The sequence below is a fragment of the Nothoprocta perdicaria genome, unplaced genomic scaffold (genome assembly GCF_003342845.1).
Source record: "Nothoprocta perdicaria isolate Ctin4 unplaced genomic scaffold, notPer1 scaffold_37, whole genome shotgun sequence".
NCBI classification, from domain to species: domain Eukaryota; kingdom Metazoa; phylum Chordata; class Aves; order Tinamiformes; family Tinamidae; genus Nothoprocta; species Nothoprocta perdicaria.
Window position 1 is genome coordinate 2,921,037 of NW_020455610.1, and position 20,535 is coordinate 2,941,571.

The 20,535-nt window shown below is 46.3% G+C and overlaps 3 protein-coding genes across 3 annotated transcripts; 2 read left to right on the plus strand and 1 right to left on the minus strand.

Moving 5' to 3' along the window:
• Positions 1 to 293: 293 nt before the first annotated feature.
• Positions 294 to 5,864, plus strand: ACOD1 (aconitate decarboxylase 1). The gene is made up of 5 exons (XM_026044530.1): positions 294 to 305; positions 1,601 to 1,762; positions 2,314 to 2,403; positions 4,436 to 4,641; positions 4,861 to 5,864. Exons 1-5 carry the CDS (start codon positions 294 to 296, stop codon positions 5,813 to 5,815), a joined length of 1,425 nt encoding a protein of 474 aa, XP_025900315.1. The 3' UTR covers positions 5,816 to 5,864.
• A 1,234-nt stretch (positions 5,865 to 7,098) lies between these two features.
• On the minus strand, positions 7,099 to 11,603 carry LOC112951768 (glutamine amidotransferase-like class 1 domain-containing protein 3A, mitochondrial). Its single transcript, XM_026044531.1, has 4 exons — positions 11,490 to 11,603; positions 9,936 to 10,107; positions 7,969 to 8,173; positions 7,099 to 7,477 (listed from the first exon to the last, which is right to left on the minus strand). Exons 1-4 carry the CDS (start codon positions 11,595 to 11,597, stop codon positions 7,285 to 7,287), a joined length of 678 nt encoding a protein of 225 aa, XP_025900316.1. The 5' UTR covers positions 11,598 to 11,603; the 3' UTR covers positions 7,099 to 7,284.
• A 907-nt stretch (positions 11,604 to 12,510) lies between these two features.
• CLN5 (CLN5, intracellular trafficking protein) lies at positions 12,511 to 18,211 on the plus strand (the record flags this gene model as incomplete). The annotated part of the gene is made up of 4 exons (XM_026044523.1): positions 12,511 to 12,545; positions 13,800 to 13,965; positions 14,943 to 15,168; positions 17,227 to 18,211. Coding segments are annotated over 4 exons (939 nt in total), but the record flags the coding sequence as incomplete, so codon positions are not given.
• Between the last annotated feature and the right edge of the window lie 2,324 nt (positions 18,212 to 20,535).

A 20,535-nucleotide genomic window follows, 5' to 3' on the forward strand; every position in this document is an offset into this window, starting at 1 on the left:
TCTGCTAATAAACACATTTATCAGTTTACGGATGTCACATGGGCTTGACATGAAAAGTCCTATCACACGTCTCAGCAGTTTGTAGTGCAGTTAGTCAGAGGAAAGTTGAAAATGTTGAAAAGGGAACATTTCCAGGCAGAAGGGGAAATGGGCAGAGCAAGATGAGCAATAGATCTGTGCTAATACRGCCCCACCTCACATAAACATGTATAAAAATAGTGAAAGACTGATTTTCACTGTTCCCCGATTGCCAGTCATTTGTTGCTTCTCTCTGGAACCTCCACCCATCCAAGATGTGGGCAAAGGTACCGTCTTGTTTCTTTGCACTTTCAGATGTTCTTTCAGCATAAGCTTTTGTATCTTCCTTGTGCATGTTTCTGTAGGTGTGCATCACACTATGGGCTACATAGTTCACCTACTTTAAATGCTTTGTGTTACTCAAGGCTGTCTTGATGCTTCCTTACTGAGCTCAGTGAGAACTTACATGAAATAATGGGACAGTTTGGTCGCTGTGGTCAGGAAAATGAAATCCAGCTGAGGCAACACAATGAAAAACTGCGGGCCTAGTCACTGGAACTGAAAAGTCTGTATTCCGAAGAGTGGCACATTTTGACTTGCTTAAGCTAGGAAAATAAAGGAGCTATTATCACTCTCTGAATATATGCAGAGGGGAGTAATAAAAGGGAAAAGGAGATTTGGAAGAGACTATTTCCAAAGACAGGGAAGACATGTCAATGCCAGCACATAAAAGTGTATGTACAGAGTTCTTATAAGCAATGTAGGCCTCTCTACAGCGGAAAGTCTATCAGAGGAGATAAGTTCTAGATTAGTTTCTTATAGGGATACTAATAGCAACCAACAGCTCCAGGCCAGGAGAAGCATGCTGAGTTTGTCTAATGGGTCAATGTTCAGTGGGAAAGCAAAAAATGAGAACTATAATATAAGGAGCCAGGAACAAGGAGCCACGGCTTTTCAGAGAGCTGAGATCTTGTGTTGGGGAAAAGCTAGAAATCCAACCGAGTGTGAATTCAGTGGGAGCTGCAAGACAGGAGCTGCTGGTAAGAGGTAGAGCTGCCAAGTCCTGTCTGCCTCTGTGCTCCAAGCTCCGTGAGATTTGGGATACTAATCTGCTACTCACAGAGATTAAATCCTGCCTCCCTGAGTAACAGTGGCTGCACTGCCTGAAATGCCAGATTCCCACTGATTTCAATAACAATGAAAAGGTGCTATTGAAAGCCAAGTGCTTTTTGCTCCTATTCTTTTATAAAACTTGCCAAGTTACATCATTTGCACCTTAAGAACTCCAGTCAGGGAGGAAGCAGTAGAAACAGACAAAGGGGACAGGTGAAAGTAAAAGCAAAACATAAGTAACTCTATGCCATTTCTGGGAATAGAAAGGGGAACATCAGTTTTTCTGGTGCAATTCATGTGCTGATGCAATTCCTWTCAGCAAGGACAGCACAACAGAAATGGCCAGCATGGTGAGAAAAAATCCAAACCAAAAAAAAAARGGGGGGGGGGAAATATGCGATGTTTTTTAACTTTTTTTTTTTTTTTTAAGAAAGAGAAGGTTATATATCTACATTTTTTTCCTTAACAGACAATTACAGGCAATTTTGCCAGTGTGATTCACGGTCTGAATGCGAACCACTTGACAGAGCAAGTCGTTCAGCGAAGCAAGCGAATGATTCTGGACACCCTCGGAGTTGGGCTGCTGGGAACCAGCACCGAGGTCTGCCACAAAGTGATGCAGTACAGCAAAGTAAGACGTTTGGTACTCACAGCACCTCCTCACAAAGTGTAAGAAAAGCAAATGAGAATTGGGGCTGCTAAGGGGAATGTCCKTGTGGTGAGATTCTTTTAATGACAGAGGAGGAGAAAAAAGTGCTCCACCCATTAGAGGGAAGGGAAACTCGTTGCTTGAGTTACTTAAATCCTGGATGGCTAAAAGTCTGTGCAAGAAACTCTCTGCTGAGGCTCTCCACTGAAAGCAGAACAGAGATAACTAAGAATCCCTTCCTTTTGCATAGAAGGTTTGATGAAAACATCAGCAAAGCAAACATTACTTAACACTAGACTTTCAAAAACAGACTCCTCCCTGTGATCTGTTTGAGGCCTTTGACACAGCTCCTCAGGAAAGCTTGTTCCTTTCAATACTTCCCRATAGAATAGCACGTTGACAGTTTCATTTCCTAGGAAGGGGAGCAGCTGAGTCCCAAAAGGGTATGTGCTGATCTCATTTACATCAGAGACGCAGTGTACATTTACCCTTCTGCTCAGGAGTTTGAAATAATTAATGTCATTTTGCTTCAGATCTACAGCTCAGACACATCCAGCACCGCCTGGGGCCACTTGGATTTCCGACTTCCTCCTCTGTATGCAGCGTTTGTGAATGGAGTGGCCGTAAGGGACTTTCTTTATTTGCTCTTAAATCACACTAATTGATTCCATCTTCCTTACAGAGAGAACAGAAGGCTCCTAAAATCTTAGCTTGCTTTATTATTTTACCTGAGGTCTACCACAATTTTTTCCTAGCTTGTTCTCGTTTACTTCAGCTTTCTTCCAGTAAGWCCAGGCTCAAAGCATGAGGCAACATGTATCTCACCTCGGCCCGACACTCATTTGGCACATGGGGCTGTTTTCAAGGTGCAGAWCTCCAAGCTTGTTACAGCCTTTTAAGCCACACAACCGTGAGGTAACCTCACCCTCAGAGGTTGCAGCAGGAGCCACATTCCATCCCAACTGACCAGCTGGAGTTACTGAAAAACACAAGTGCAGACATATGTGAATATACCTATACATATGTACTATCACAGAGYGATTCAATTTTCAATCACGCAGTTTGCAAAAGCTGGTTATACATTTTGGACACATACTTTATCAGCAAAGCAATAACTGATTCCCCGGAGTTTTGCTGAAGCTCAGATCTAGGCTGAAAGCGATTGAAATCACTGGATATGCTAGAGGTGCCCTAGACAAATTTGGTAATTATGCAAAACTAGGGAAGGCAGCCATCTAAGGAAATGATATATTAAACCCGCCTATATTAGTGTGACAACAAGATCAGAGGTCGAATTTGACATCTCTTTTTCAATGTAGAAAAAATTATTTTGGAAATGACATACACTAACTCTCAGCCCTTAATAATCAGTGTGATACTCAAATCCGGTTGCTATCATATATGTGATAATTTCAGTTTACATTTTCGTAACAGATCAATTCTAAACACTTACTGAAAACTCAAGCAACTCAGTTTATGGGGTATTAGGCACCACTTTCCATATCCCACGTTGTAGGGTATCTTCACAGATGGTATCATATTCTTCAATATGATGGAAATTCTTCTCAATTCTGGATCTTTTTCTGTCTGCTTAAGAGTAGACTCCTCAGCAGCCTGATAGTGAGGATGGCAGACTTGTGTATTCCCAGCATTACAGAACAAGATCTGAGCGCTGGGGAGCATTTCAACCTTCCTTGCTTGTAGATCTGTGAAATAAGGCACCTGGGAACAGGCATGAAGGTCACTTATGGTTTCGAAGCATTAACAATTTGGTTAAAAATATTGTTCCTGGCACTGGCGATGAGTTAGAATATTTGGGGTTTTTCTAGCAGACTCTGAACCACAACAAATCTTGCTGGGAACAGTCTGCTATCAAAAGAGCTGCAATATGCCCTGCTGGGAACACCTGGAAACTTCCAGGGCAGTTGGACTCTGGATATGTGGAAGAGGGGGATCTCCAGAGGCTCTTAAAGGCTAAGGAGCTCATCTCAGCTTTAAGATTAAAGATTGCCCCTGCTCCCAGCAAGTCCAGTGCATCTGGTTGCTCAAAGATGGGGCTGTTCTGCATCTGCTAAAGCCAGATGAGAGTTTGCAGCCTGTATAGATAAATATATTTATGTATATATATATATGTACATATATGTATGTATGTATACACACACACACACACACACATATAATAAAACCACGTATGTATAATTTACTGGTATGAGCCCTTATGTCAGCATTAGTTGCATCACAGGGGAAGTAACTTCATTATACTTAAATATTATTTTGGGGAAGTGAAGGTAGATACATCTGCATTCATATGGCAGTTCTAGAAGTGCCGCTTTAACTATTGCAGCCTAGTTATAGGAACGAAAGTCTATTGTAGGAAAGAAATACCATTGTCATACTGATTTCAGACTAGAGCAACTAGGATCAGAATTATGCCTCTTTGATGCAAGATTTATACTGTATTTCTTCTTCTCATCAAAACATGTTGGGACTAAAGTACCTAGAAGATTTTTGTTTGATTGTTTTTTAAGTTTTGCTTCCTAAGGAAAGTTCCCCAATATTTTTATACCAATTCCAGAGTTTTCATGCCACTGATCTGATCTTGTTAAGGCAAATGGTTGATTTCTGATGACAAAGCAAAGTTTCTCTTTGCACCAGGTGCACTCAATGGACTTTGATGACACGTGGCACCCAGCCACACACCCGTCCGGAGCGGTGCTGCCCGCTGTCCTTGCCCTCTCAGAGGCCTTTTCCCAGAAGAAAAAGATCTCCGGGCTCGACCTGCTCCTAGCTTTCAACGTGGGAATTGAAGTACAAGGCAGGTTGCTACGCTTTTCCAGTGAGGCCAGGAACATCCCCAAAAGGTACCTAAAATACTTCAAAGAGTAACCYGAGCACAAGGTTCTCCAGGGCTAATATACTTAATTACATGCCAATAAAGATACAAATATGGTTGATGATATTTTCTATGTCGGTTGTCCAGAAATTTAGCAAAGATTTAAGCAAACCCCGAAGGAGCTTGTGCATGCAGTGAATTCATGTAACTATGAAACACAGTAATGAGGGAGATTTTGTTTTCTCAGGTTTCACCCTCCAACCGTGGTGGGCACGATGGGCAGCGCAGCGGCCTGTGCTAAGCTGCTAGCTCTGGACCAGCTGAAATGCAAGAACGCCTTGGCTGTGGCTGCGTCCTACGCGGGTGCCCCGCTGGCCAACGCTGCCACCCAAACCAAGCCCCTCCACGTGGGCAACGCGGCCAAACACGGGCTGGAAGCGGCTTGCTTGGCATCCCTGGGCGTCCAAGGCAACGGGCAGATCTTGGACATGGAGTCGGGGATGGGAGCCTTTTATTCTGATTACAACCCACAGACGCTGCCGACCTTGCAGTCGTACCCGTGGCTTTTGGAGCAACAGGACGTTGCCATCAAGCGCTTCCCCGCTCACCTCGCAACGCACTGGGTGGCCGACGCCGCGGCTGCTGTCAGGAGGCAGCTCGTGGGGCGCAGTCCCAACCTGCCGCCCCTCGACGAGATCGAGGAGGTCGTGGTGAAGGTGCCGGAGGTGCGCTACGTGAACAGGCCCGCCCCCGCCTCGGAGCACGAGGCTCGGCACTCCTTCCAGTTCGTGGCGTGCTCTGCGCTGCTGGACGGCGGCATGTCCGTCGGCTCCTTTGCCGGCGAGAGCATCCAGCGCGCGGCCGTGCGGGAGCTGCTGCGCAGGACGCGCCTCGAGCACCCGGCCGACAACGAGCCCAGCTTCGAGCAGCTCTACTGCGAGGTGAGCGTCGCGGTGCCGGGCGGCCGCGCGCTCAGCCACCGCTGCGACACCTTCTACGGGCACTGGAGGAAGCCGCTGAGGCAAGAGGACCTGGAGAAGAAATTCCAGGCCAACGCCTCCCAAGTCCTCTCCGYGGAAGCCGTGGAAGGCATTATAGAGACCGTCAATAACCTGGAAAAAGTGGAGGACTGTTCTGTTTTAAGCACATTTTTATCGGGACAGTCAGCTAGAGCACTTTCAGAGAAACTGCACTTGCTGTGAACAATATTCCATCACTCGAGAGACAACGTGTAGCTAGACTCTACTCACAAAGCCAATAAAAAATCCAGGAAAACTCCTTCTTTAGMGAATCTAAATTGGACTCCTGTAACACAAGAGCCATGCTCAGTCCAATATTGTGTATTTTGACCAAATAATAGAGGTTATGTACACAATTTGGTGAGAGGCTGAGCAGAGTATCTACAGTCTGCTGGCACAGTCTGTCTCCATTATCTTTGTACCTCTAGAAGCAGAGCAATGCTTGCATGCTACCAAAAATAAATAAATAAAAATCAACCCTATTCTGTGTCCATACATAACTTCTTAAGGAAGATGCAGACTCGGGAGGAGTGTGAAAATATTGTCTCTGAGAAACATCCCTGTGAGGACTACAAGACATTCAGCTCCGCTTTCCCTGCGTCCACAAAGCTGATGAGTAACCACAAGGAACGTGCACGTAGGCTGCCATCCCAGGTTATTTTTTCTAGTAGGAAAGAATAATAAAGGATTTTAAGGTGAGGCGGGTTATGTGAGTGCTGCATTTTGTGGATGTGKAGATGTCAGTGAAGTCCTATTATACTGTGTGCTCGCCAACAGCTACAAGATTTAATAAAAGCTGCTCATTCAGTTCCAAGTTTGCACTCAAGACGTGTCTTTACTGCAATGGATACTGACTCTCTACTTACATATGATCCAGTGCTGATCAGCAGTGATGAATCTTGGCTGCTAATCCACCGAATCACAGAATGGTTGAGGCTGGAAGGCAAACCTGGTGGTTTGCATATTGAAGATCGAAGGGTATGTTTTCTAAATACATAAAATATATCTAACTTTGCAGCCCCAAAATATGTGTGCAAAAGCTCACAAAATAAAGCCATTTTGTTTTACTAACCATATYCCAAATTACTTCATTTACTAGAGCAAAAGCAGAGTATTTTCCACACAGAGATTGTGTTCTTAAGTCTCTGACCGCAGTGTTATAAAGTTGGTTTATCTAGGAGGTTAGGGGGTGGGGAAAGCCCATCAGATATAACCATAAATAAAGCCTCACAAGGAATTTTCTTTTTTCCCTTCGGATTATAGAATGGAATAGTTCACCTAGACTGAACATATACAGACTCATTTAGAGCCATCTCACCCTAATTGCACGGGGGCAGGAGGGAGGGAACACCAACTAGCAATTGCTGATAACCATTAGTTAYGTGCTGAAAAGACAAGGGGCTGGGAGCATTCCCACCTTGTTTTGCCAAGCCTAAGTACATTCAAGATTTGGAGGAAAAAACACACCTTCAACAGATAGTTGCTAATTTAAAGGGGGAAAAATGGATCAGGTTGCAGTAACCCTTTAGTGTATTACAGGTTAAAAAAAAAAAAAAAGTGAAGTTTAGCACTATTTTATTCATACAGCCAAAGGAAGCTAGATGTTGAAGTTTAGCGAGTGTATTTCCTTGCAGACATCTGCACTCTTCCAGTCAGGCAAGTTTCAGAACTTCTTCTATCATTGTTCCGATTCCGTCAAAAATTTCATGCAAAGGAGCCTTGCACATGAAAGCACAGGTAGTGACTATCTTGTTGGCTTTATCCACGTGGGATTCATTCACATTTTTGCAAACGTGCTTACACCCAAGCTCTGCTATAGCAGATGCTGTTTCAGCATCGGGAAATCTGTAAATAAAAAGATATTGATGAATATAAAAAGAGATGCTGTGCCTATAATGCTCTGATGCCATAACCTGGATGAGAGAACAAAAGGAATAGTGCAGGAATATTTTAGCCTTCAGTGGCTCAGGGGCAGGTGTTTGGGCAAGAGACAGGAGTACTCATTTCTTTACATTTTATTTTTTACTGTAATGTGCCTGTGGATATTAGCATCACAGAACGTGTCACAGGCTGGTGTATTTCTGAATTCAGGGATAAGTTGTTCAAGCATCAAAGTGCCTAACAAGCCTCTGACCTCACATATTCATCTTCCCTGCCCTGAGAGTTCTATGTCTACTCTTACTTAAGCAAGTGAAAAAGTTTAAAAAGCAAAAAATACCTAACTAGTAAGGGACCCAAAGGTTACGCATACGGGAGATGTGCAATTTTGCACCGACAACCATCTGTTTTCTAACCCCAGTGCCCACATCAGGTATCTCCATCTGTGCCCTTCTCACCTTCCATCAACATTTTTATCTTGGCCAACAGTGACCTCACAACCAGGAAAGACTTTCGCWGCCAACACGGGGGCTATGCAGCACAGACCGATCGGCTTCTTGGCGCTGTGGAAAGCTTGGAGCGTGGCTCTCACGTGCTCATTGACAGTGCAGTTCTGGCCATCCACTGCCCAGGAACACAGGTTCTTTGCTACACCAAACCCACCTAAAAAACAAAGTTAAAATAATATTACATTCAAATGAGGCAAATGTAATATCATTGTTAAAAAACATTAACTACCACCCTAGAAAGAAGTTCTCTTTTTTTGGTGAGGGCTTCTCACAATGGAATCACAGTATACGTAGGAATTTTAAGCTACTCTAGTGAAAGCTTTCAAAGCTTTCAGCAGATGAAACACGATGGATTGATAATGTTAGATATTCAGCTGCAGAAATTTGATCCCAGGTCTTTCGCATGGGCCAGCAACCTTAGTCTTGTTTCAGTGAGCAATAAAAACAGAAATGGGAAACTCCAACTGCCTTTGCTAGTCATTGGAAAAGCTGCAGTCTCATGTGCACCTATCAATAAGTAGGAGAGGGATTAAAAGAGCAGTGAATTAAAAGTAGGAGAGGGCAGTTCAGAAGAATAATGCAGACACTGAATTGACCCTCTGGAATGATTTCACTGATGAGTTTTAGCTAACATTTAAACAGAGTTTTTTGGGTTTTTTTTTCTTCTCCTAGAATTTTTGGACTTTTTCAGACTTAAAAACATAAAGCTTGGTTAACATAATGTGCAGATATAGAAATGATGAAATAATTTGCTGCTAAAAATAAAGCTCAATTTGTCCTTCTAGAAATTAGTTATAAGAAATAATCCTTTATCTGCATTTCATCCACATTTAATTCTAGAAACAGACTATTTTTTACCACCTCCATTTGCTGGATTTAGGACCATCTAAATTGTCAAAGTTATTAGCAAGTTTAACCGTCCATTTTATTTGATTTCTTATGTAATGTGCACAACATCAACTCTTCTATGATAAATAATAATGACGCAACTCAAATTTTCTGAAGTATTTCAAGGGACAACATCAAAAAGTTTTTCATCTTTAATGTTTTTGCTTTCATTCCATCCCCTTCACTCACTTTTGACCATTACCTGAAATCTCGGAGGTAAGATTTTAATTTCAAACTTAATAGGGTTTATTTCCCTCTAGCAGTTACTACTGCAACCCCCCTGAGCCTRGGTTATAACAGAGCATGAAATTAATGTGGAAAATATTTGCTAGCCTCTACTCCCAGACCAGCCCTGATGTCACTAACTTATTCTCGTTTTAGAAGTGTATTTATCGGCATTATACACCTGTGCCACCTGGTGGCCTTAGAACAGAYGACAGCATAACAATTTTAGAAACTGAATTTAACAATATTATGAATATTCTGGAAAATGATCTTGAGCATGTCCTCATTTCCTTGTAATACTTTAGTTTCTTCATTTCAAAAGGYTTGGGTATATAAAAGAGTATTCCACAACTGTGCTCAGTATAATTTCATCAGCAGCAGATCAGATACATAATTAAAACAGGCTCCCGTGTGACAGTGAGCACCAACTACCTGGCAACCTGCCATTCTGCTATCAATGTCACACACATTAAAATTAAGGCACTGCAATCCAGTGGCAAGTTGGCCACAAGTAGATGTGGAAGTCCTGAGTACCCCTAGAAAGAAGGCACCATTTCATGTATGATTTAACCCCAGAAGAAGACAGGAGCATTTTAAACTAATAAACAAACTGTTTCATCRGTGTGCAAGAGCTTGCTAAAATTCATCCCCAAAAGAAATTAAGTAAAAAAGACACCTCTCAATTTCAATAGTATAATTTATTATTTAAATGGATTTAAATATAAAAAAAAAAAAGGACTGGAGGCAAAGCAGTTGCTTGCAAATTTAAATAGGGAGAGTGATTTTCTTTTAAAAGCACCTACCAGGGAAAATGACTGCATCRAATTCACTAACTTTCAGTTCAGTCAAATCCTGGATGTCGCCTCTTGCCAGTCTGGCACTTTCAACTAAAACATTTCTCTTCTCTCCCGTGGGGCTTCCTTTTAAATGATTGACTACATCCCTTTGCTCAATATTGGGAGCAAAAATCTTTACCTAGAAGACAGAAAGAAAGCAACTTTGTGTCGGTAAACAGAACTCATACATATTGGTGAAGATGAAGATCACCTAAGCAAAGCAGTTTCTGTTCCCGAGGTCTCTTACCCCAGGAAAATGGATAGTCCGCAGGGCAACCTATTGCAACAAAATAATTGAGGTGATAGATGCTCTGATGCACAGGGATGGTGAAACCTCCTGCTCCTCCCCACACTCACCCCAGGCCTGCAGGAGTGTGTCCTTACGCCACTGCCAAGCTTAGTGGCCTTGCCAGGGCCCACCTTCATTCTCTGGTGGTTAATCCAAGGAACTAACAGTGCATTCATTTACATATATATATATATATGTGTGTGTGTGTGTGTGTGTACACACATTATATATATAAACCAGTGTACATAAATATGTGCATAGATATATATGCACACACATGCATTTATATCAGACACATTTACATTATACCTAAATCAGGTCTCAGACTGCTACTATATATATATATATATATACGCACACACGCTGCTGATATATATGTATCTCATATGATACAGAGTTCACAGATTCACAGAATACTTAAGGTTGGAAGGGACCTCTAGAGATCATCTAGTCCAACCTTCCTGCTCAAGCAGGCACACCTACAGCATGTGGCACAGGGTGGCATCCAGGCGGGTTTTGAAGACCTCCAGAGTAGGAGACTCCACAACCTCCCTGGGCAAGTTAACCTGAGTTAACCAAACCAAACCTGAGTTAACCAAAAAGAAAGGCTGATAAAAGACTTTTGACCTTTACGGGTAACCTCTATAGGATCAATGTGCTAGCAGAGAGGATAAAAGAAGACTGATGCTTTACATGCATTGTTCCATGAAGAAATTAGAGTTGGGAAACTTCATTCATTCTTCCTGAAAGACCAGAAGCAGGACGAAGAAAAGAAAACAAGAACCTGCTGGGGTTAAGCCTGAAAGGGAAGGGTTGCATGGGAAGCACGAAAAAGAAGAACTTTCACATCTCTCGCGTTGATGCTTGCTTGCCCACTCTCAGGGCCCACCGATTCAATCTCAGCAAGCGTGGCTGTTCTAAACGTGTGGGATTTTTCTTGGCCAGGGCATCAGATGCGGTGCTGCCGGGGCGGCCAGGCCCCGAGCGCGGGCTGGCGAGTGACYGGCGCCCGGCGGCCAAGCCGAGGGAAGGGCCGAAAAGCTACATCCCGCTCCACAGCAACGCCAGCCACCCAGAAACAACATATTATATATATATATATGGTAAGATACAGATATAAATAAGACAAAAAAAAAGGGGTTGTCATCAGGAAACACGCAGGCAGTGGACGCGCGGGCCGCGGCCGCCCAAAGCGCGGCCTTCGCGACAAGCGCCGCCCCGCCCGCCCGTACCTCGGCGCCGCCGCGGCTGAGGTGCACGAGCGCCGCCGACGCCTCGTGGATCTCGCTGCCGTCGAGGACGCCGCAGCCGGCGAGCACCACGGCCGCCCGCTTGCCCATGGCGACAGCGGCGGGCTCCCTCCCTCCCGCCGCGCCGCACTGCGCAGGCGCGGGGCGTGCGGCGCCATCTTGCGGCGCCCGCGGCGCGGCCGTGCGGCGCCATCTTGCGGCCGTGTGGCGCAGGCCGCCGGTTCGGTCCCTTCGGGACCCGCGGGGCCCGCAGTGCGCCCCGTGCGGGCCGGCTGCGAGCCGGCGGCGGCGGTTACACCGGGAACGGCGCAACAGAGCGGGACCCCAGCAGGGTCCTCCCCGCATCCCCGGGAAGGGGCTGCCCTCGGGAAGGGGCGTCCGAGCCGCATGGCCAGAGGGACGAGCCGGCTCCCAAACTGCGGGGCGCTACGGCCGGAACCCAACTCCCCCTTCCCCGTGGCCTCACTTAATCACTAGTCTTCTCGGATGGACCCCGGCCTAAACCATAGGTAGCCCTGTCCCCAGTCTTATGACTTGGGAAATACCTTGGGCCCGACTGGGGTGGGATGAGCCCCGGAGCTGCCGCGCCGTGAGCCTGCCCTGCGCTGGGACCCTCTTGTGGCCCTGTGTCCCCGTGGCCGCTTCACGTCTTCTCCCGCATGGCTTCCCGAAGCACGAGGGCAGGGAGAGGCTCCCACCGTGCGCTTGCATCGTTTCCGACATTGCTCCAGGGCGACGTTTTCCTCCTTAACGCAGCGCGGCCGCCCTCACTGCCCTCCTGCGGCCGCAGCCCTCTGCCAGCGCCCTCCGCCGGTGGCCGCAGCGCCGGCCGGGCCGTTCCGGGCGCAGGGCGGGGGCAGCGCCGGCCGCCTCCCCGCGCCGCTTCCCCCAGCCCCGCTCCCGCCCCCCGCCGCCGCAGCAACACGGGGCCGCCATGGGCGCCGCTCGCCTCTGCCAGCGGCTGCTGCTGCAGCCGCTGCTGCTGCTGGCCTGGCCGCCGCGCTGCGCGCCGCGCCGCCGCTGGCCCGTGCCCTACAGGTGAGCGGGGCGGCAGGCGCCGCGCCCGGGGGGCGCTCCCCTCACCCCAACGGCTGCGCGCGCGGCGCAACGGCTGCCAGGGCCAACGGCCGCGCGCGCCGTGAGCGCGGGACGGGCCAACGGCTGCGCCAGGGCCAACGGCCGCGCGCGCCGTGAGCGCGGGACGGGCCAACGGCTGCCGGGGCCAACGGCCGCGCCGGGTCCAAGGGCCATGCGCGGCGGGAGGGCGGGACGGGCCAACGGCAGCGACGGGCGGGGCGCAGTTTTTACCCCCTAACAAAATGGCTCTCCATCATCTCTCTCTCTCCTGGGTGTCTTGTGGGGGGCTTGTTGCTTATGACAGGAGGTGTTACCTAATTTGACWGCTATTTAATGAATAGCTAAGATTTGGGAGGGAGGGGCAAGTGCTTTTCGGTCGTGGCCAGTGACAGGACAGGGGGTAATGGGTATAGATTRAAACACAGGAAGTTCCATCTCCACATCAGGAAGAACTGCTTTCCTGTGAGGGTGCCAGAGCCCTGGCACAGGCTGCCCAGGGAGSCTGTGGAGTCTCCTTCTCTGGAGATCTTCCCAACCCGCCTGGATGCCGCCCTGTGCCCCGTGCTCTGGGTGTCCCTGCTGGAGCAGGGGGTTGGACTGGATGATCTCTAGAGGTCCCTGCCAACCTCAACCACTYTGGGATTCTRTGATTTGGAAGGTTGTGTAATTACTAGTATTGCCAGATTYAGTCTTTAGTTTTTGTACCCGAAGTTTAAAAGGAATGGGAAGTGAGTGAATCTAGGTTCTTAGGGCTTTTTATTTAAATTGGGTAGAGAAATAGCATATTTCTCCTGGATAYTCTCAGTATTTTGAAGTAAAAGTGGCTGCACTTGGAGAACTGTCATTTCCCAAAGCAAACTGGTCAATCCCTATGTAGACAAACTTAGGGAAATTTGAAGCAGATCTCAAGTATTCTTTAGTCTRTGTCAATATGTGCCTGATTTTGTGAATACAAGCCACCCTTTCCATCATTTCCAAGTCTTAGCAGCAGCAGCTACTGTGTGAATTKCACCCACGCAGTGTAGCCATAAGTCGGGTTGCTTTTGGAAATCTTGCAAACTTAAATATTCCAAGTTGTGCGGAGTCGGGATCCCAGATTTGTCCTTGGGCACTGCAGCCTGGCGAGGCTCCCTGACTCACCCTTGGGAGGTCCCGAGGCAGTTGCTGTGGCACCAGGCTGTGCTTACTGCTCTGCGTCCTTCTCTCTCAACACAGGCGCTTTGATTACCGTCCCAAAACGGATCCCTACTGCCAAGCTCGTTACACTTTCTGTCCCACTGGCTCTGCCATCCCCCTTATGAAAGAAGAGGATGTCATTGAAGTGTATAGACTGCAGGCCCCGGTGTGGGAATTCAAGTATGGTGACCTCCTGGGACATCTGGTAAGGCCATGGTTTTGTTTAACAGGGGCACGGCAGCAAATTCAGCTGGCACCAACAGCAGGTGTCACAAGTAGGAGCTGTAAGGCTGCTGTGGAGCCKTCGTTATAAGATATGTCCCTGTGTAAGAGTGCTGGTTGACACAGCCTAGGCTAACTGGGAGAGGTGCCTGAAAGGCAGTGTTTCAAACAAAAGTTACAGAATTTAGCCAAAGAAAAGAGCACAATCGGGGCTGCTCACGGATTTGAATATGTTCCCCCACACAGATATTGGGACTGTTCTGCATACACACAACCCTGTTATATTTGGGGGATTTTATTCTCCACTAACACTACATCTGAAAGATACACGAATTTGGCGCCTTTTGTCTGATGAAATACCTGCTTAGTGCATTAAGTATTTTAAGGCATATTTATGTTGTATTTGCATGCACATGGATATCTGTCCAGAGTGGAAAACTGATGAAAATGATGCATCAAGCAGAGTTGTCTGCCTTTATTGCTCCTTCTCGGTTATTATAAATAATGTTGAATAAAGTATCCATTCCTGCAGACACGCCAATATGAAAGAATCTTCAACGATTCTATAGGTCTAGTAGCAGTATAAATAAGCTTGTAAAAAACAAAGATGGGAATAACTTCAAATATCATTATCTCAATTATTAAACCAAAGTAGGATTTATACGTTTGCCATGTAGCTTTTTAAAAAAGTATTTCTCTTGTTCCTTTGGTGGCTTTTATTACTATGTTCTAGTTTTGGTGACTCAGTTCTATTCATTTACTTCGGGTTCCCTGCGAGGTAAAGGTTCACAACTGTGAGTTTTTACAGGGAGCTCCCACTGGATATGTGCGTCCGAATAACAAAATATACAGTGGATRAGCAAACACTGAGGCAGTGTGCCTCCATATACATGATGCTGTCTGTATTTTCTTTTGTCCTTTTTTAAAAATCTTTTTTTCTCTTTTTTTTTTCCTCCCCAGAAAATTATGCATGATGCTGTGGGCTTCAGGAGCTCTCTGACTGGCAAAAACTACACAATGGAGTGGTACGAGCTCTTCCAGCTTGGGAATTGCACTTTTCCCCATCTCCGCCCTGGCATGGATGCACCTTTCTGGTGTAACCAGGGAGCAGCCTGCTTTTATGAAGGAATAGATGATGCTCACTGGAAGGAAAATGGGACTTTGGTTCTCGTGACCACAATATCAGGTAGATTTCAGACAAATCTGTTGGCACCAGTATGAAATAGCATTCTGCTGTGAAGTGACAGATGACAGCTGAGATAGATAGAAAAAATGATGAAAATGTGGGCATTGGAGATCAAGTAAATAAGGCAAATTTAGAAATAGGTTCAATACACGTCAAATACATTTACATACATTTTCTTTTTCCTCACCTTGTGTTACAGAAAAAGTGCAGATGTCTCCAGTGATAGGTCTATCTGTTAYATGTTTTAGAACAAAACCAGGACTTACGGCTACAGATACGTGGGTGACCACCAGAGGAGCTTCCTGGTATATGCTGAAAACTGAAGCCCTAAGATAAAAAACTCTCCCTAATAAATCCAGTTGATTGCTGTAATAATACAGTGGATAATCTTCAAGGACTGTTGCATTTTGTATCAGCAAAAGCATTTACTCTGTTCACTTGGTGAAGTGGTCTGCTGCTCAGTGGGGCGTCAGGTGGCAGCTGCATACTCTTTCCTCATAAAAAAAGAGCAGTTAGAGCCAGACTTAAGCCCTGAAGAGTGAGGTTTAATAGAGCTTCCAAAAGGGTTTTAGAATGAACTGTTTGTAATAAATGCACCTATTTTTTGTGTATTTTGTTGCCTCTTTTTTTTCTTTTTTTCTTTTTTTTTTTTTGTTTGAATGTTACTGGAGCATATTTGGACTAGATGATCTCTAGAGGTCCCTTCCAACCTTGAATATTCTGTGAATATTCTGTGATATGGTTACAGCCAGTTAGATGAGCTTTGCCACCACACTGTGGGTGACTAATATCTTGAAGGCTGTACTTCTTCAAGGCATTGCTGATGATTTTGYTCCTTGCAGTTTTCAGCAAGCAGCCTCTTGCACTTGTGTCCTGAAACCTGGCGGGACATATTTCGCTTGCAGGTATCTGCCATCCCATTACAAGCTTTTATCAGGTCTTCAGGGCTGCTTCCTTTGCTTTTGGAAGGTGAGCAGTCACTCCAGGAGATGCATGGCCCTTGGAACTGTTCCTGAATGAACTGGGTTTGAACACACGTTCAAATCTGTGTTTTTTTCCTAGTGTATCAATTTATTATTTTTTTTTTTTGCAGTGCTTAATTACTTAGAATAATCTTAAGATTCTCTTTTTTTTTTAACATCCTGAAAACATAAAGAACAGTATTATCATGGAGACAAAAAGCAATATTTTTTTGTTTACTGCTTGTTAAGAGCAGAGGTTTATACAAAGTCCATCTTGTTAGGAGAGACAAATCCTTCAAAATACTGCCAAATATTCACTAGGAAGCCAATTTGCTAGGAATTGGAGAAGTGAAGGGGCAKCTGCAAGGCCATCTGTAATGTACAGTTCCTGATACAGGTTCTTATGACTTGCTAGTTTATTAAGCCAAGGCACAGGCAATTTAAAAAAACCCTCACTAAGCCAACAAGTGTCATAACCAGAATATGCCAAGTGTATTCTAAATAAAAATAACTCTCCGGGTCTTTAAATGTACTTGCCTTCATGTGCTGCTTGTATCTCTTGGTTTAGGCCACTACCAAGACCAAAACGCTCAGCTAGCTTTTGCTAGCTGAGAAGTTGCTGGAAAAAAGAAGTTGCCTCACTCTGAGGTTTAACAGTTTTCTTTTGGGAAGAGGCGTGAAAACTTTTGACTGAAATTGCTGAATAAGGGTAAAATTTTAGGAAGTGCTGAAACACCTGCAGCTCTGGGAGCGCTTTGTCAGCTTCGGTTACAGATAGTGTAACCTACTCTGTTTCTGTGTGTCTGAAACAAAATTACAGGTGTTGTGGTGCTCTGACGTTTGAACAGTTTGGAACAGTAACAGGAAAGAGGGCAGAAAAAGGAGACACAATTAAAATAACTTATATGTAAATACAGTTTATTCAGGGGGCTCTCACATCTCCCTCCAGCCACGCCTTGTGTGTTTGGATGGGATGTTGTAGGTGAACTTTGCAGGAAAGGGAAGGGAAATCTCAGGATGGAGGATATGCAGAATCCCATGTTTCCATGTATTTTTGTTAACTTGTTTCTGCACTGCTTATTTTCATCTCCTGTAGGAACCATGTTTAACAAAATGGCCAAATGGGTAAAATACGACAATGAGACTGGCATTTACTATGAGACGTGGACAGTCCAGGCAAGTCCTGAGAAGCAGGCAGTCGTATGGTTTGACTCTTAYGAGTGCTCCAAATTTATCCTGAGAACATACCAGAAGCTGGCGGACTTGGGAGCGGTGTTTAAGAAGATTCAGACAAACTACACCAGCATCATTTTATTCAGCGGGGAACCCATCTATTTGGGAAATGAAACATCTATTTTTGGACCCCTAGGAAACAAGACACTGGCTGCAGCTATAAGAGACTTTTACTATCCGTTCAAACCCCATCGGACAGTTGGAGAGTTCTTTGTGGATCTTTTAAAAATAATTGATCGTGTTGTCTTGAATCATCAGTTCTACCTCTTTTACAACTTGGAATATTGGTTTTTACCTATGAAATCCCCTTATCTCAAGATAATTTATGAAGAAGTCCCTTTACCTAATAGAAACAAAACATCCCCTGGCTTGTAAGAACCAACGTTAGCCAGGACATGTGCCATGTTTTTGGGTAATTGCTGTTCTGTGCAGTGTATGATTCCCTGCTAGCCTGGAAGTCGCTTTGAGAAGGCTTCGCTGGAGCAGGTGGAGGAATGTGGCTTTCCCTGACAGCTGCCAAACGTCCCTGAAAGCTTTGGAGCAGCTCTGGCTTCTCTTGCTTCCATGGAACCACGCTCCCTGGACACTGCAGTGGCTACAGCTGCTGACGAAGCTGCCGCTTGCGGGGACACGATGGGACACACGGAGCCGAAGGCCCTTCTGGTGCAATGAGCTCAGCTCTTCGTGCACAAGAGCTGAGACATGAGTGCCTTGATGGGCTCCCGTCCCTCAACATGTGCCTTAGCTCTGGCTTCCTTCGCTTTGTTCGGTGGAAGTGGGACCTGGGAACTCTTCTCTGATCCATTACATGGCCGCCTARCAGCGTGGGGAGGGTGAATTTGTTTGAGGAGGGTATGAAGGTTGCCTCATCTCACCACTTTGTTGCCCTCAGCTGCACTGTAAGCTTAATACAGATGACTCTTCCTTCGGCTGGCGTGACGGTTTCTCTCATGGGTGGCAGACAGACAAGCCACTGAGGATCAACTTGGAAGTGTAACAAGTGCTCTAGCAGGCTCCCTGCTTAAAAGAAGTCCATCTGAGGCTTAAATGAGGCCAGATTCCTAGTCACATCTGTATTCCTTTTCTTTTTCCTATCATAGCATGGAGTCATTAATAGAAAAGAAGTAATCACACGTGGGGTGTGACGGTCACAGGCATGAGTCAGTGCTTGTCACAGAGAGGCCTTGGAGGAGCAGCTGCACGTGCTGCTGGCAGCCGTGCTGACAGGGCAGGGGCTCTGCCAGCCGCACTGCCTCGAGGATTCATTCCTGGGCGGGCCTAGGGTAGCTCGTTGGCTGCTAAAGCCCAGTACTTTCCAGTAGATGAGGCCTCTGCCGTGGYTGCTGCAAGGCCTCTGTGCAGCCGGCTCGTGTCCAGACGCACCGTGGCCATTTCTTTCAGCCGCCTGCAGAACGAGTAGCACTACTCTAAGCTGGGTTTTGCTGCATCGTAGTTAAGCAGTTTCATGAAGAACAGACCACTTTGTGCACAGGGCTTTTTTGGCTGGGGCTGAAATCACAGCCTGCAGCTGCTGTGCCTAATACAAGTATGCATGAGATGTGGTTCAAATCATACAACTGGCCAAAAAAAGGACCTCATATTAAGAAAATATGTAATTAGTTGGATTACACTGTTAYGCAGCGAGGTGAGCATCAGAGCTAATCTGAGGAGTGAGGTAAGCAGAGCACCACCACTCAGCAGGAGAGAGCTACTCATTGGGCTCCATGGCTCCGTGGAGCTTGGAAGCTTGTTTTGTACTGTGCCTTGAAGGAGCAGCCACCAAGGTCACCATCAGGTAGCCAGGTGTCCATCCCGGGCTCCACAACCTGAGTTTCAGCTTCTTTGCACAGCACCCACCAAAGATGCAGACTGGGTGGCAGGGGCAAGAGGCTCCCTGGCCACAGAGGCTGAAGCTCTCGTTACAGCACATTGAGGTTGAAACCCACCGTGAGAACAGCACCTGCATCAGCTTTCCCAGGTCAGAGCCCATAGGCTCCAGAGTATGTGTTATAGCAAAACAGGCTGAACTAAGCAAACTGTACAGATTAAACAGGAAAGGTGTGACAAGCTGCTGGGTTACATGGATACCCAGTACAGCCAAATGTATTTTAGCTTGAAGGTGGAGAACAATGTATTTCTGGCCCCAAAAAAGACAAGAGTTACATATCAGGAACACTGCATCGCCTCCTGCTGCCTCTAATGAGAAGCAGGAGGGCACAGGAAAGGGAGCCAGTCCTGGCGCTAGAAATGGTTTCACTAACATTCAGCCTGAAGCTACAGCCTTGCCTGGAAAGTGCTTTGCAGCAGCCCTCAGCGCTGAGGCTTCCTAAGGGATGTTTCCATAGGCGAGCGCTGCAGCCCAGGCTGGCTGCCTCCCTGGCTCTGCACCCATGAGGGAACAGCGAGCAGCAGGGCCCCAGCTGCAGGAGCAGGGCCCCAGCTGCAGGAGCAGCTGAAATTGCTCCCCAGGTGACTTCCGTGAGAACATCCCTCCTGTCCCCCCGCCTTCACCTTACTCCAGTTGGAAGCACTCACACGGGCACAGCAAAGACTTTTTGTTTTTAAACTTTTGTAGTCTATCAACACTTTTTATACAAGTGAAAGCAAATTATAGTATTACATTAAATTAACAACTTCTAATACAAAACCCCYGCATTTAATGAGATTTTTAAAATCACAAAACTGCAGAAACATAGCGTTACCCTGTGAAGATACCTAGTCCACTGAGCAACACTTGCTCAAAATAGTTATGAGCATCTTCAAGGCCATCAGGGTAGCAGAGGTGGCCTCTGCCCTTGGKCCAGTGAGGAGGGTCTCTCTGCTAGCGGCACCAGCTCCAAGGGAGCAGCCAGCAGCAAAGCCCGGTGCAGCAGGAGACCCTGCCCTGCCGGGGGCCACTCGCACCTCACCCGACCGAGCAGCCGCATTAATAGCTGAGCAGCTGAGTGGTGCCAATCAATAATGCAACAGAGGACACAGCAAAGCCGCCGCGGGCGGTAAGGAAGGAGCCGCAGCTGCATCACAGACAAGATGTTGCCCAGGCCCCTTAGGCTAACGCTTCCCCTAATAACTGCACTTACAAATAGCCAAAAAAAGGGGTTTATTTTTGCGTATTGCTCTACTTCACTGATTGCTTAATTCACACAAGTTAACTGCTTTTAGGTTTTTAAAT